The sequence below is a fragment of the Rhamphochromis sp. 'chilingali' genome, assembly GCF_963969265.1.
Source record: "Rhamphochromis sp. 'chilingali' genome assembly, chromosome: 8".
Classification (NCBI taxonomy): Eukaryota; Metazoa; Chordata; class Actinopteri; order Cichliformes; family Cichlidae; genus Rhamphochromis; species Rhamphochromis sp. 'chilingali'.
The window spans coordinates 31,026,401-31,040,955 of record NC_137935.1 but is presented as its reverse complement, the minus strand read 5'-3'; the positions used below and the strand labels follow the sequence as shown (position 1 = coordinate 31,040,955).

Here is a 14,555-nt window from a genome sequence, read left to right as displayed (position 1 = left end):
TAATCAGTGGTTAATGACTGGAAAGGTTTAAGTACAAAGTGACAGTCTCTCCATGTTAAAGTGAAACGTTTTGTTATCGCAGTTTCTTAACACATGGGTTCATGCAGTCAAGATGGTCGTTACATTTTTTTTTAGCTTTACCTTTATATGTCTGTGATATTTAAGGACTTTATTTCTAATTCTTCATTTTACATTTAGCGGTCACTGGAACAGAAGTCTGTGTGCACATAAAAGTACAGTTAAACACGGGCAACAAACACAAACAGAGAACATAACATCGCATTTGCAGGAGGATGATGACATGAACAAAATAAAAAAATAAAAATTATTTTAATGAATAAGAAATCTTAAAAAAAGAACATATGGATGTTAATAATTGCTGTATGTAGGATGACATTTGTGCAGTGTTTCATTCAGACTGGCCCACTCGTTAAGGAAGATATAACGTACTTAAATACTGTTAAAACTGGCTTTTAGTTTCAGCTGTTTTTGTGCATCCATCTTCTTTAACTTGTCCGGCTGAGGCAGCCTATCAGCAGCAGCTTGGATACACTGCCGTGGGGGGAAAAAGCAAGGTAGACCATTTACAGGTTGCCAGGACTAACACAAGGAGACACACAACCACTCACACCTACAACTAATTTAAAACTGGCAGTCGTCTTTGCATGTTCTCTGCTCGCATGCGTTCTCTCCAGGCACACTGGCTTCCTTCCAAACACCACACAGAAAGATTACCCCCAAGTCAGTGGATATGAACACAGGACCTGATGCAACAGTGCTAACCACCACGCTGCCATGCTGATTTCATCAATTGTCATTTTTTTTAAATGAGATGCCTCTATTCCACATTTATACTCATAATGTAGTATCACTATCATCTCAAATCATGCTAAAAATCTTACCGAGTTGCAGCATGGTCCTCTTTACTCTTAACAAAGCAGGTCTGAAAGTCTTTGCCAGACTTGCCCAAGCACAACATTATATGACCTCAGAATGATGTGCAACAATGTGCCTGCATTCTTTCTCAGCGATAAAACAAAAATTGCATGCAAGGTGAATTGAGAGATAAACAGAAAGGAAAAAATGATCCACCGTGCATGAAATGTGTCAGTTCTGATCAAATTAGCTTCATGAAAACCAGTGAAAGAAGCAACAATAACAGACAAAAGACTGTGAAATGCTGACTTTCAGACTGGATGTCTCCGTGGAAACAGATGACAGCCATAATCAGTGTGGACAGCCTGAGAAACCCTGCTATTAACTATCCTATAAACAAATCCTAGGTTGGGATATCAACCCGGACAGTTGGTTGAAAATGCTCAGCTAAGGCATTCGAGGCATCATTTGTCACTCGACTTATTTGTTTCTATGAAATTGCTTCAGGCTTTATCTGTGAGCCCTCGAGAAAAGAAGTTTTACAGACAAAACTTTACAATGCTGTATTCCAGAGCTGGCTCACTGTCTGCTTTTTATTGACTTCTTGGGTTGTTACTCTCTGTTTGGCTTGTTGGTTTTTATGGTTTGGTCAGTTTGATTTAAAGTAGAACGTTGTGCTGTCTGTATTAATTGTCATTGTTAGGTTACAAGCAGGTTAACAGTCACTTCAATTATTATTATTTCTTTTTGTTTGGAAGCTTTTAAAAATACTAACTTCATGGATTAATTCGATTGGTGGTTGGTATATTACAGCCCACGGTACAGGAATTTTCTGTACGTGTTTCCAAGCCATACAAAGTGTGGACTGTTTCATCAATGTAAATAATTTAAATACTTAGTTACTTAGTTCTGGAGAGGCTTTTGACTTGGTAAGACAAGAAAGTCTGTCAAATGTACATTTATGTCTGTCATCGATCTTTCCTTTATTCTGTCATGTTTAGTTTGGGTTCCTGGCAGTTCTTCCAAATACATCGAATTTGAAAGTTTAGGGTTTGGACGGTGATCAGACTTTGGAAATACATGAATGCGCACGATCACGATCAAAGAAGGGCCTTAAAAAGACAGAAGCCTAAGGAACGTGTCTGTGCCGAGCTTATCTTCTGTTTGTATGTGTGTGTATGGATGCCAATAAATTTTCACACATTTATGCACAGCAACATACACACAAAGAGTCATCAGTGGGAATATGAATATTCATGTGGTTATGCAATAATGAGCTTCAGCCAGACTTTGGCAGTAGAATCCGTGAGTCACACTCGAGGTTGCAGAAGAGTCACGAAATGTAAAAGTTATCTTTAACGTTTTAAGAGTTTACTTGACAAGTAATAAAACATTATGAATATTCCTCCCCTGTTCCTTTATAACACTGATTTGTGTTAGGGTGAACGTATGGCGTGAATGACCACGATACCTAACAAATCATCAGAGTCAGTTAAGTGTAATGAGCAGTAAAAGCTTGTAGTAACCTTGTCGTTGAACATGCATATATCTCGGATTGAACACGTCTTGTTTTTCCACTTATTGACACAGATGTTCTGCTGTGGTTTACAGTGAAGATTAACGATGTTGTTTTAAAGTATGTTAAATAGAAATGCTCATTACGGTAAATGTGGCCATACTGTTATGGACTTAAACTTACTCTTTACACTGGATATTTAACACTGAGTGAAGGCTCAGAGTAAGAGATTTGGGCCTGTACTTGGACTGGAATTTTGGGTCTCATGAACATCTGTGGCCTTAGAAAATAATTGAGAGCATCGCTAGGTGTGGGAAGCGGCGTTGTCACCTTAGCAGGCAAAGGCGTAAAGCAGTCACACTACAGGCTGCCATCATTATCTTGCCCAGCAGTGCCTCATATTCTCTTGAACTGGGTCAGACTTATGAATTCTGGAAAGAAAGAGGCAGCACACCGAAACAACACTAACATCAAAATTGCCTATGTTTAAAATGGTGTGGAACCACAGGTGCATGTGTAGACTAGTAATACAGCCGGGACACCAACAGGATTTTCCTTCTATCACAGTGTTCCAGTGAATAACAAAGACTTATCGAAGGTGCCTACATCCTGTATCCTCAGTAAATCACAGAGAAATTAGATAATAAAAAGTGAACCTTCCTTACTGAACTATACACAACTTGCAGAGGCGTACTTATGAAGATCAGGTATATTGCAGAGTGAGAGATCTACGATTGAACATTGCTTTTTCCTTCCTCTTCCACATTTCCATCAATTTCCTTGAAACAAAAGCTGTTCACACTTACAAAGGAACTTTACCTGCAGTAACTCTGAACTCTGTGGGATCCCCTTCAGCTTTGCAGACAGAAAATAGGAGGGTGCTTTCAGTTTTCATTAAAGCAGCCAGTCGAATCCATACGACTTGCAGAATTAGGTGGTGGGTAAAAAAAAATCACTCTTCTTTAATGCAAACAGAGAAAAAAAAAGAAAAGGAAACTTCTGATTTGTTCTGCTTCCAGGTGCAGGAAATGGATGTATTTGATGAGAGCTGTCTGGAGTGCTGACAAACCGATGCAGTAATTGATAAAGACACATAAATAGAAAGACTTTAAATCAGAGCAAGGCTGCGATCAAACCACGAAGTTGTCAACTCGAGCATCTTCATCCATCAAACTACAAGCTTATCAGCAGTTCGAGACATTTATCTTTTCTCTGAAATTGGATTAAATCCCAAAGCAACAATGTCGCCAATATCTGAGGGATGCACATGTATGGAGCGATGCAACACAACCCAGCTCCCCTGTACACTTTAATGGCATTCATAAACACCAGCTTGACAACTATATGCAAAAAGCTAATATAGGGATTCTCTGAAAGTTAAATTTACATGCATTTATTAAGGTATATAAGCATCTTGAATAATCCTGGCTGGATATTTGACCACTCTTCTTGGCAGAATTGGTAGTTTATTTGAAATGGTTGGGGCTTTGGGAAAACAGTCTGGTAGCCCAATGTGCGGGTTAAAAGCTTGAAAAAAGAAGGCAATTGGACTTCTTTTAGTTTGTGAATACATTTCACCTCTTCTCCATGAGGCTTCTTCAGCTCTAAAAACAAAAGGTGGAAACTAGCTGGTATGTATTAACAGCTAGTGGTTGGATTTTAACCCTTGGCAGGTGAGGATACATTACTGGTCATCATCATATCAGCCAAGGCATGAAGAAAGTGTGGGTCATTACCATAACCGGGGGCTAAGGGTAAAAAAATTATAAGACCTTGCCCCACTTTATCATGTGACCTACTGAGGGCACCTGAAGCAAGGTATGAGTGAGGGTTAAAGTGGCTAGGAAAGGTTCTCGAGACTGCATTAATGTTAATATGTTCTAACGCAGCCTACCTTAATGTTAGCCTACTTTATCCATTCCAAAAAGCAGTTTTGATTTGTGTTTGTGATCACTGTCCTATTGGAAAACTTATTTCTAACATCATGCGGTTGATTTAAAGTAAAGTTGAAGAACTTGAATGTAGTCATTATTCCAATCATGTTGTGCAATGTACTGTAACCAGTACCACTCACAGCAAAACAGCCCCACAGCATGATGCTGCCACCACCATGCATGACAGCTGGTTCATTGTTCCTCACTTTTACCACTCCATATATATACCTATTGCCATTGTGGCCAAATAGCTCAACTCTGGACTTTCCTATTGTTTTGAGTATTTGCCAATCCAATGTGTGCTATGAAACAAATCATAACATACAAATTGATCCAGAAAAATCCAACATTGTTAGTTAATTGGCTGCAAAATCAGTTTCAGCCACAAGCGACGCAGATCAGCTGATCTCAGTCTTAGCTGGTATCTTAGCTGATACACTTCTCCACCTACCCTTCCATCAACTGGCTCATATCTCATATATAATATAATATTTGAAATGCTTTAGCCTGACCCGAGATTCATCTTTCAACTATCTATCTGTAGCCATATCCATTTTCAGTGATGGGATTCTCGCCTCTGCTATCTCTGGGTCTCAGAACAGAGTCATGCCACCAAATTTAAGCTTTAGTAAAGTTGACAGACATTAATCTTCTGCACCCAAAAAGAAAAAAGATGTTTATTCATGGTTTGCTTAAGAAAACAAAAACCTTTTATTCAAATGTGATAATGAGTACTGATTGACAGTTCTTACCTGATGGGTTGAGCAGTCGCCAAGTGATTGCAGGATCTGGTCTGCCATTGGCCAAACAACTGAGTGTAACGTTACTGCCCTCATTCACCGTAATGTCATTTGACACTTGGTAGATACTGGCTGGAACTGAAGACACAAGAGAAATGACAACAAGATTAATAATGCTATTAAATATGAGCATGAACGACAGAGGATGTTAATTGTCATCAAACCCATGCATATTCTCACCAAACACACAAAGTTGCTTTTTGTTCTTAACCATACATGCATAAAAACTCTTAGATGGAGACACAAGCTAACCTGGATCTTCTCAGTTAAAAGTAGGTGTTAAAAAAGCTTTAGAGAACTTTTTTCTGCCCCTGTTACTATAACCCTCAGAGGTACTTATGGTAAACTTTCTTAACCCAGGATCCAAATAAGCAATTTAATCCCCTGCCCTGGGATCTGAGCCCATAAAAACAGATTGCCTGTCTTGTCATATGGGGACCCACCAGACGGCTGCCGCAGATTCTTTGAGTTTATTTTGAGGGAAGTAGGCTTTATTTAATATATAATCCAAATTTAAGGCTGAAATGAGGATCCCGCTATACGTGCGTGTGAATTTGACACTGATGTTCAAAGCGACACGGCGCCGTTTCATCTCGTCACAGATCATCCTGCCTCGCAATCACCGATTTACACATCACTCCTGCTGCTGTCACACCCGCACAAACAAACAGAAACACACAGAGGAGGGAGAGTCCTTTCCTGTGCCCTCCCTCCTCCTCCCCCCACAGAAAACAAACAAGCGCCACAAAAATCCCATAAAAGAATTAAGACTTTACAGTCAGCGTTAAAGTGAGTCAGCAGCTAAGGTGCAATCAATCATGAAAGATGTAGAGGGAACGCATCAGTGTTGTTTTCTTTTTTTTAAAGGATAAAGTATTGTATATGCAGATGAGAGGCCAAAAAATACATAAATGATCAATGACTTTGGAATAAGATGAATGCTGGAACATGCATTATGCAGGAGAAACAGCAATACTGACTGTTTTTTTTTCTCAAAAACTTTAAGTTACTATGAGTACAATAAATGGATTTATTATTCTAATTTCAGGGTCTGTGTTCATACGTATGTGTGTCAGATTTATATTCCTTTGGGCTCAACAAACTGTAAACCCGGCTATATTAAATGAGGCACATGCACAGACTCACAGATCTCTATTACAGTCAGCAGGAATCAGTAGGTGTTTACTTTACTTATAAGCGCTTGCTGCATGTTGTTACTGGCAATCCTTCTACCTAACTGACCAGGGTATCATTATTACCTAAGAAAAGAAAAAAAAGAAGAAGAAGAAGAAGACGAAGACGAAGAAGAAGAAGAAGAAGATGATGAAGAAGAAGGAGGAGGAGGAAGAATGGTCTTTTCTATCTAGCTATCCTCTCATCCACTATGTTTTTGTTAATAACTGAACCCCCATATCTGTCAAATAGTTCAGTTTTGAAGGAACTCTCTGAATCCAACACAAGAACAGTTGGTTCCCATTTTACAAACACTCCTGATAATATAGCCACCAGGAAGGAGGCTGGCAGGGTGAAGCGAACTCTGACAGTCGCCTGTGTTAGTGTGAAAGTTCCAGCAGACAATAAGCCGTGCACGGTGATTGTGAGGCATGAATGAAACAACTGATGCCAATCATCTAATAGAAATGGGATTTTTACAGCTCCTTCTGAAACAATGTCATTTCCTCCTGGCACCTAGGAAGGACTTGAATGCACAAAACGTTAGTTTTTCAGTTATTCTGAAAAAAAGTGTAGTGTATGTGAAAATGAGCTTTATCTGACAAAGCATTGAGAAAATCCAAATGACTTTGCTTATTTTTCAGTAATTCCTAACTGTGTTTGTTGCTTATTCTAAATGGAGCCACTGTTAATTTAAAACAACTAAATCAGAATCAGAATCAGAAAGGGTTTTATTGCCAAATGTTGAGCAGGTTTACAACATTAGGAAATTGCTGCGGTACTTAGTGCAAACATACTGTCATATAACGCTTAAATAGACATGAAAATAAAAATAAGAATAAGAATTAAAAGTGCTAAGTAGATAGATATATACATGAGTGCAGGTGGTGATCAGTGCCAAACATGGAATGCTGCAGTGAACACAGCGTAGGGTCATGTGTTAGTGGTGGGAACAATCATGTGGTTATTGTTCATGTGGCCAACAGCAGAGGGGAAGAAACTGTTCTTATGGCGAGAGGTTCTGGTACGAATGGACCGGAGCCTCCTGCCTGAGGGGAGCAGGTCAAACAGACTGTGTCCAGGGTGAGAAGGGTCAGCTGAGATCCGAGCTGCACGCCCCAGTGTCCTGGAGGTGTACAGGTGCTGCAGAGATGGGAGTCTGCAGCCAATCACCTTCTCAGCAGAGCGCACAACATGCTGCAGTCTCTGTTTGTCCCTGATAGTGGCTCCAGCATACCACATGGTGATGGAGGAGGTGAGGATGGACTCGATGATTGCAGTGTAGAATTGCATCATCGTCCGTGTTGGCAGGTTGAATTTCTTCAGCTGCCTCAGGAAGTACATCCTCTGCTGGGTTTTCTTAATGACGGAGGTGATGGTGGGCTCCCACTTCAGGTCCTGGGTGATGGTGGTACTAGGGCTGGGCGATATATCGAGTTTTTTTTAAAAATATCGATATATTTTCATACGAGATATAAGATGTGACAATATCGTTTATATCGATATAGTCTATGTTACGTTATAATTATACTTGTGGAGCCGCAGGTTTGCCTCTCTTTCGTCCACTTTTGTCTCTACACAACGTTACTCGGCCTCGCCTCGCCTCTCCTTCACTGAACACAACTCCGCCTCCCCCATAGCTTCACCTGCAGGCAATGACAAGATGAAAGCGGAAAATCTCCGTTAGTGAGTTACCGTGCGTGGGGCTGGACGGCGTCAACGTGTTAGCGAGCTAACCGCGCTAGCGAGCTAACCGCGCTAACGACATGCAGCCCGGAGGGGCTGCACGGCCTAAAATCCTTTCATTTTCTCAAAAATCGACAGTGCGCCTTATGTATGAATTCTGGTTGTGCTTACTGACCGCGAACCGATTTTATGTGGTACACAGCGCTCAGCAATCTGTCAAAAAATGTTTTAATATGACTTTGCTAAGCTACGGAGCTGCACCGCTTGATGGATTGTCGGAGGATTACGGCTACCGAGGAGGAGCCTCGCTGAGTGATACGTACTGTGTGTTTATAAGGACCACAAATGGCACCTGTTCAGAGACGTGGTGCAGCTGTGAAATCTCTCTTTGTTATTATGCTCAGCGTCTATTAGTTTACATTTTGACTGCACAATTGTGAGCTTTTTGTTATGCACAAAAACAACATTGTTTTCTTTTATTTATGGACCATGATTATTTAATAAATGCTGATAATTTATTTTTGAGTAACTTTTTCATGTACATCTATGCTGTATGTAAATAAAAGTGCCCGTGTGACATCTGGGACACAGTGTGACTAAGAACTCTCTTTTTGTTCTTAACTTATGGCTTTAAAAAAAAAAAAAATCGAGATATATATCTTATATCGCCATCCAGCTAAAAAATATCGAGATATGACTTTTGGGTCATATCGCCCAGCCCTAGGTGGTACCCAGGAAGCGGAATGAGTCCACAGAGGTGATGAGGGTGTCAGTCAGGATGATGGGGGGGAGTGGGGCTGTGTGCTTCCTGAAGTCCACAATAATATCCACTGTCTTCTGGGCATTCAGCACCAGGTTGTTGTGGCTGCACCAGGACACCAGACGTTCAACCTCCCTCCTGTAGGCAGACTCATCCCCGTCCGAGATGAGTCCAATAACGGTGGTGTCATCTGCAAACTTGATTAGCTTGACAGACTGGTGGGTGGAGGTGCAGCAGTTGGTGTACAGGGAGAAGAGCAGGGGAGAAAGAACACAGCCCTGAGGGGAGCCGGTGCTGATGGTCCGGGAGTCCGAGACATTCTTTCCCAGCCTCACATGCTGCTTCCTGTCCGTCAGGAAGTCAGTGATCCACCAGCAGATGGGATCAGGCACATTCATCTGGGAAAGCTTGCCTTGGAGATGGTGGATGGTGTTGAAGGCAGAGCTGAAGTCCACAAACAGGATCCTGAAATGAATGTCTCACTGATCATGCTGACATACTTTGTCATGAAACTATGAATAATCTGCAAATATTAAGATTCATCAGAAAAGCAACAGGTAGCAAACGGACTTGCTTGATCACCTGCTAATTTCAGTTTTTGCTGTGAGACCTCATGAAAACAAGAAAATGATCCTACTGTTGATCCCTGTAAATATTACTCTATAATTCACTAGCTCCTAAAGTTATTTCATACAGCGTGTTATTTGGTTTAGGATATTTATTAGAGCATGAATATGTTGTGATTGACAACTTGTTGGCAGATCCAGGTCTCAGTTTTGTAATGTCAAACTTAAAGAAAACAAGATGACAATGACCAAAATACCAGCCTTGAGGCTTCAACAAAACAATGGGTTACATTAAGATTTTCTTTTTTGATCCTGTCAGTGTTTTTGATCCTATCAATGAAGTAAAGTAATCAAGAGTGTAACGTGCTTTGGTGTCAAAGAACATGCTGCTAAAAATAAAATGTAAACTCTGTAGTTCATGGTCTGTCATGTACAGCAAATATTACATTTTACAGTAGAATCTATTATATCTGAGACTGTACAAAATAGACCAGTGACTCTTTCCTGTTATTATATACAAAATGACTTTTCATAAAACATAACAATTATGCTTCCTTGCTAAAAAAGAAAAAGACTGAGCATCCGTACGCCTCCATATTTCATTAAGTGAAAACATTCTGTTCCGTTTCTTCACATTTATATTTTTCAAACAGCCTGGCTCTGTGTTCACTTACCATTTATGGATAACCATTACTAATTAGAAAGCCAATTTGTGTTTGCCCTTTACATAAGAACTAAATTCACAAAAAGCCTTCTTTGAGAACAGATGTTATCAAAACCAGAGATGTGTGAATTAAATTTGAAGCCATTTTGACTGACTTGCATTAATGCTCACACATGTCTCTATCTCACCCCACAGCGAACTCTGATTAAAAAAACAACAACTCTGTCTTCATCATCACAGAGACGTGAATTATCACTCCGGTGAAGTATGAATTTAGGAGGTGTAAAGTTGTCAAAATATTAGAACAGCATCATTACTCAAAACAAATGTTGTTATGTGCATGAGAGTAATGTGGGCTTGTCATTTATGCATAAAAATCAAAGTAAACCATTAAAATGTATTGTTTATCTGCCTGAAAGTGTCAAAGGCCCCAGAATCAGTTGTAAAAAGCTGTTTTGGAAATTTAACACACTTCCAGCTTTCAACAACTGCTGTCAATTTGTCCATAAACACAGCACTTAAACCCTTACTGCTCCATTAAAGTTACTCATTGGCCCGACAATAAAGACTGTGCTCCAACTGTGCTCTGGTTGTTGGTGTTATCCACACCAGCAGGTGTACTTAGTTTTCTTTTTGCAGTGAGGTTTGCTTTAGATATCGCACCATTGAGTTCTGATGCCTACAGCGAGTAAAATAAGTATTGAATTGTCACCAATTTTCTAAATAAATATATTTCTAAAGGTGCAGTTGACATTAAATTCTTACCAGATGTCAGTAACAACCCATCCAATGACACAGGGAAAACGTATTGAACACACTAACTGAAATTTATTTAATAATTTGCACAAAAGCCTTTAGTTCTTTTCAGGTGATTGACTGGAAAAATTTTAGCAGCTTTACTTTCTTCCTCTGAAACCAGTTGAGAGTTTCCTTGGCTGTGTGTTTGGATCATTGTCTTGCTGAAACGTCCACCCTCGTTTCATCTTCATCATCCTGGTAGACGGCAACAGATTTTTTTTCATCTCGGTACATTTTAACCATTCATCTGTTCTTCAATTGTATGAAGCGTGCCGGTGCTGTATGCTGAAAACAGCCCCACACAATCATGTTCCACACCTAAACTTCACTGCTGGTGTGGTGTTATTAGGGTTGCAGTACCTTTACAACTCTAAACATGGAGTGTCTTATGGCATTCAAAGAGTTTAATTTTGGTCTCATCTGACCAGATGATACTCTCACAGTATTTCCCAGGCTTGTCTAAATGTTGTTTAGCAAACTTTAAACGCCCCTCAGCAAGCTTTGTCTTCACCAACATAGTCTTGCGTGGAGACCGTGACCATGGTGGCTTACTTATTGTTTTCTTTGAAATAATTGTACCCGGTGATTCCAGGTTTTTCTGTTGCTTTCTACAAGTGCTACTTAGCTCTTGGACAACGCTTCTCATAATTCTTTTCACTTCTTGTGAGGAGCACCTGGTCGTGGCCACTTTATGGTGAAATGATGTTCTTTCCACTTCCAGGTTATTGCCCCAGCAGTGCTATCTTTATATAGTCAGTAGGGCCTGAAAGTAAGTGGCAGGAATGCTTTCTAACTGTTGTCATGTTTTTCTGTGCCTTTCTGCACCTCCCTCTCTTTATGTGTTAGATATTTTTCCCCTGTGTCATTTCTGATTGTACACATAATTTATGGACACATGTGGACTGGATGGGTTGTTACCAACATCTGATGAGAATTTCATGTCAATAGCACCATTAGAAATACATTTACTCAGACAATTAATGACTTGTTCAAATCTTATTCTTCCCGCTGTATATGAAAGCCTATTGTGCTGCTGATTGTATAACTAACAAACACATAAGTGGCAAACACATTTGTAGCAACTGAGTGGGAATTCATCTGCTATTTAAATCTGATAGGACTTGCAGTGCTAACCTGAAATAAAGCTGCCATGTTCCTCCATATCGACCGTGTTTTTCTAAGAAGCAATTTTTCACTGGTTGTATCTTTCAGATTGTTTCTCCAGCAAAGTTATTATAGAAATTTTGTCTCCGTACAGCATCAGTAATAGCTGGCAAAAGCATCACTGAACTGGCATCTCGCTTTCTTTCTTTAGCTATCTCACAAAACACTCACACTGACTCTCACACACATGCACACACATGGGTGCACAGCGACCCCAAGCAAACGCTTTCTCTAATACGAAATGACAAGACAGAGTCGTTCCAAACGGCCTTTTAAATGAAGTCATACAGAGTTATCGCTGTAGTCAAATGACCAAGCCAAAATGAAGATGGGTTCATCAGATATGCTGAGATGGAACAGGGGGATGGCGGGGCGGAAACATTCGATCGAGGTGACAAAAAACCCAATTGACTTTTTTTTTCTCCCCAACCTCAAAAACAACCAGCAGCGGGTGGGAAAGTTGATTGGCTGAGTAGAAAGTGTGACTGGAGAATTAATCCTCTGAAGCATAGATAAAAATGGATTGGGGAAAAAACAACTGCTCATACTCTGATAACCCTGTCGCCTCTATAAATGGGAGGGAAGGCCAGACTGGGGGGAAGAGGAGAGGACTTGTACAAAGCAATACAATAGTGAAAGAAAAGAAGTGTGCATTACATTTCAGCTCCGGTGGCTATATAGTGCCTGGTGTACAGATGTCAGGAGTGGAGGGGAAGGAAGCTGTGAATTGTAATCTTAGTCATAGGTCAACCTTCAAGGAGCAATGTTGGAAAGGGCAGCTTTTTGAAACTCCACTTTGCATCTGCAACTACAGGAAGGATGAATTCCACAATGATGCACAGCATCTCTGCTGACGTTTGCACGATGGCAGGGTTTGTGTGAGTCATGGAAAAATATATTTAATATTTTAACCGTGTACAATTTCACGTGAACAATCATTTCTCTACACGTCGGGAACTGTATTCTCAAGTGGACCTACTTTTAACTTCATTTCTCTCTTCCACTTCCAAAAATAAAGTTTGTTAGTATTCATAGATAAAAATACAGCAAGCTACAGTTTAAAGGAGTTTTCCATTTCAGATTCAGTAGGTCTGTATTAAAAATAACAAATAATAATAATATATGTCTTTTTTTGGCTAATGATCTCCTGTTTTGTTTGGAAATAAATAAATAAATAAATCTGTGATGTAAACAGTATAAATATGCTGACCTTGCTTTCAACTCAAATTTCAAACTTCAAAGAGAGAACGAAAGACAAGAGTGCAAAAGACAGAGTGAGAGACAGCAGAACGAGGCAGAGAAGAGTAATTAAGGAGGAATGTGTTTATGGTTTAGCTTTGCTTCTTTAAGTGTGTGGGCACGCACAAGGAAAGAGAAACCACAGGCAGTTCCTTAGTCCTTGTGACTGAGTATTCACCACAGAGACGCTTGGTGGGCTGGGCATTGAAAGCAATAAAATGCCTGTCTCTGTATGATAACAACTCACTTTCCTTTAGCACTGTCTCTAGATACAGACATCTATTACATTACAGAATAATCAAACCAAGATGATAATGTGATAAGTATTCATAACATGAATTTGTGTGCTCTGATCTTTAGTGGTGATATTATTACTGTGGTGGTGAGTCCTGATGAAAGTGTCCACCTCTGCCTGTCACTGTGAGTAGTGCCAGTGACAGAAGCAGTAACAGAATGGCCCCAGGTTAATGATAAAGAGACCTTATAGGGGTGGTAATGTTATTTTATAGGTTTTGCATGTGACGCTAACTTTGTGCATACCTGTTAGAACACCCTGATTATAGCAAATAAGATTATATTTTACAGTAATAGCTTCAAGTTTGGTGAGATTATTGTAAAATAAGAGAGTCTGTCCAACAAAGTTATTAGAGAAGCTGTGTCTCTGTCCGAACAACAAACAACTTGAGTGTTAATTTACCTCACTTTAAAAAAAACAAACAACTTTGTTTTTTTAATATAAACACAAAATGAAACACTTGAGATACAACATCTTTTCTGTGAGACTTCCTGGGCAGAAATCAGAGCTTTCAGAGGAAACCTGTGCATGCACTTGTAAGAACATTCAAACTCCACACAGAAGGGCCCTACCCAGGTTTGAAGCCAGGACTCTTGCTATGAGACTACATGTCTGTGAAGATTCTCAGTCATCCAGGTCATCGTAATCTAAGGAGCTTGAAAAGAAAAGCGTCTGGACTTCTTTAAGTTGCTTGAAGACGTTTCACCTCTCATCCGAGAAGCTTCTTCAGTTTTAGGGTCACATGGTGGAGAGTCCCAGATTTAAACATGTGATTAGGTAGAGGGTCATCAGGGGGTCCTTTTGTCCCTCTTTGGGGGGAAACTCCCACTGGGTTTAAATCTGGGACTCTCCACCATGTGACCCTAAAACTGAAGAAGCTTCTCGGATGAGAGGTGAAATGTCTTCAAGCAACTTAAAGAAGTCCAGACGCTTTTCTTTCCAAGCTCCTTAGACTATGAGACTACAGTTTTAACCACCGAAACACCATGCTGCCCAGTGGTTTGATCGTATTAAATAGAGTTTAAGGCACAGAACTGACTTATTTGCTGAGTGCCTGGTCAGCCTTGCGTGTGCCCATTTACAG

At 40.1% G+C, this 14,555-nt stretch overlaps 1 protein-coding gene across 4 annotated transcripts in view; it reads right to left on the bottom strand.

Annotated features, from left to right (window-relative positions):
• The window catches only part of lsamp (limbic system associated membrane protein), a 237,099-nt gene that overhangs the window by 33,649 nt on the left and 188,895 nt on the right, over positions 1 to 14,555 (bottom strand). For all 4 annotated transcript variants that reach the window (XM_080888803.1, XM_080888804.1, XM_080888801.1 and 1 more), the window contains one exon: positions 5,079 to 5,204. In XM_080888803.1, the coding sequence (XP_080744929.1) occupies positions 5,079 to 5,204 (126 nt within the window). The remainder of the gene's footprint in view (positions 1 to 5,078; positions 5,205 to 14,555) is intronic.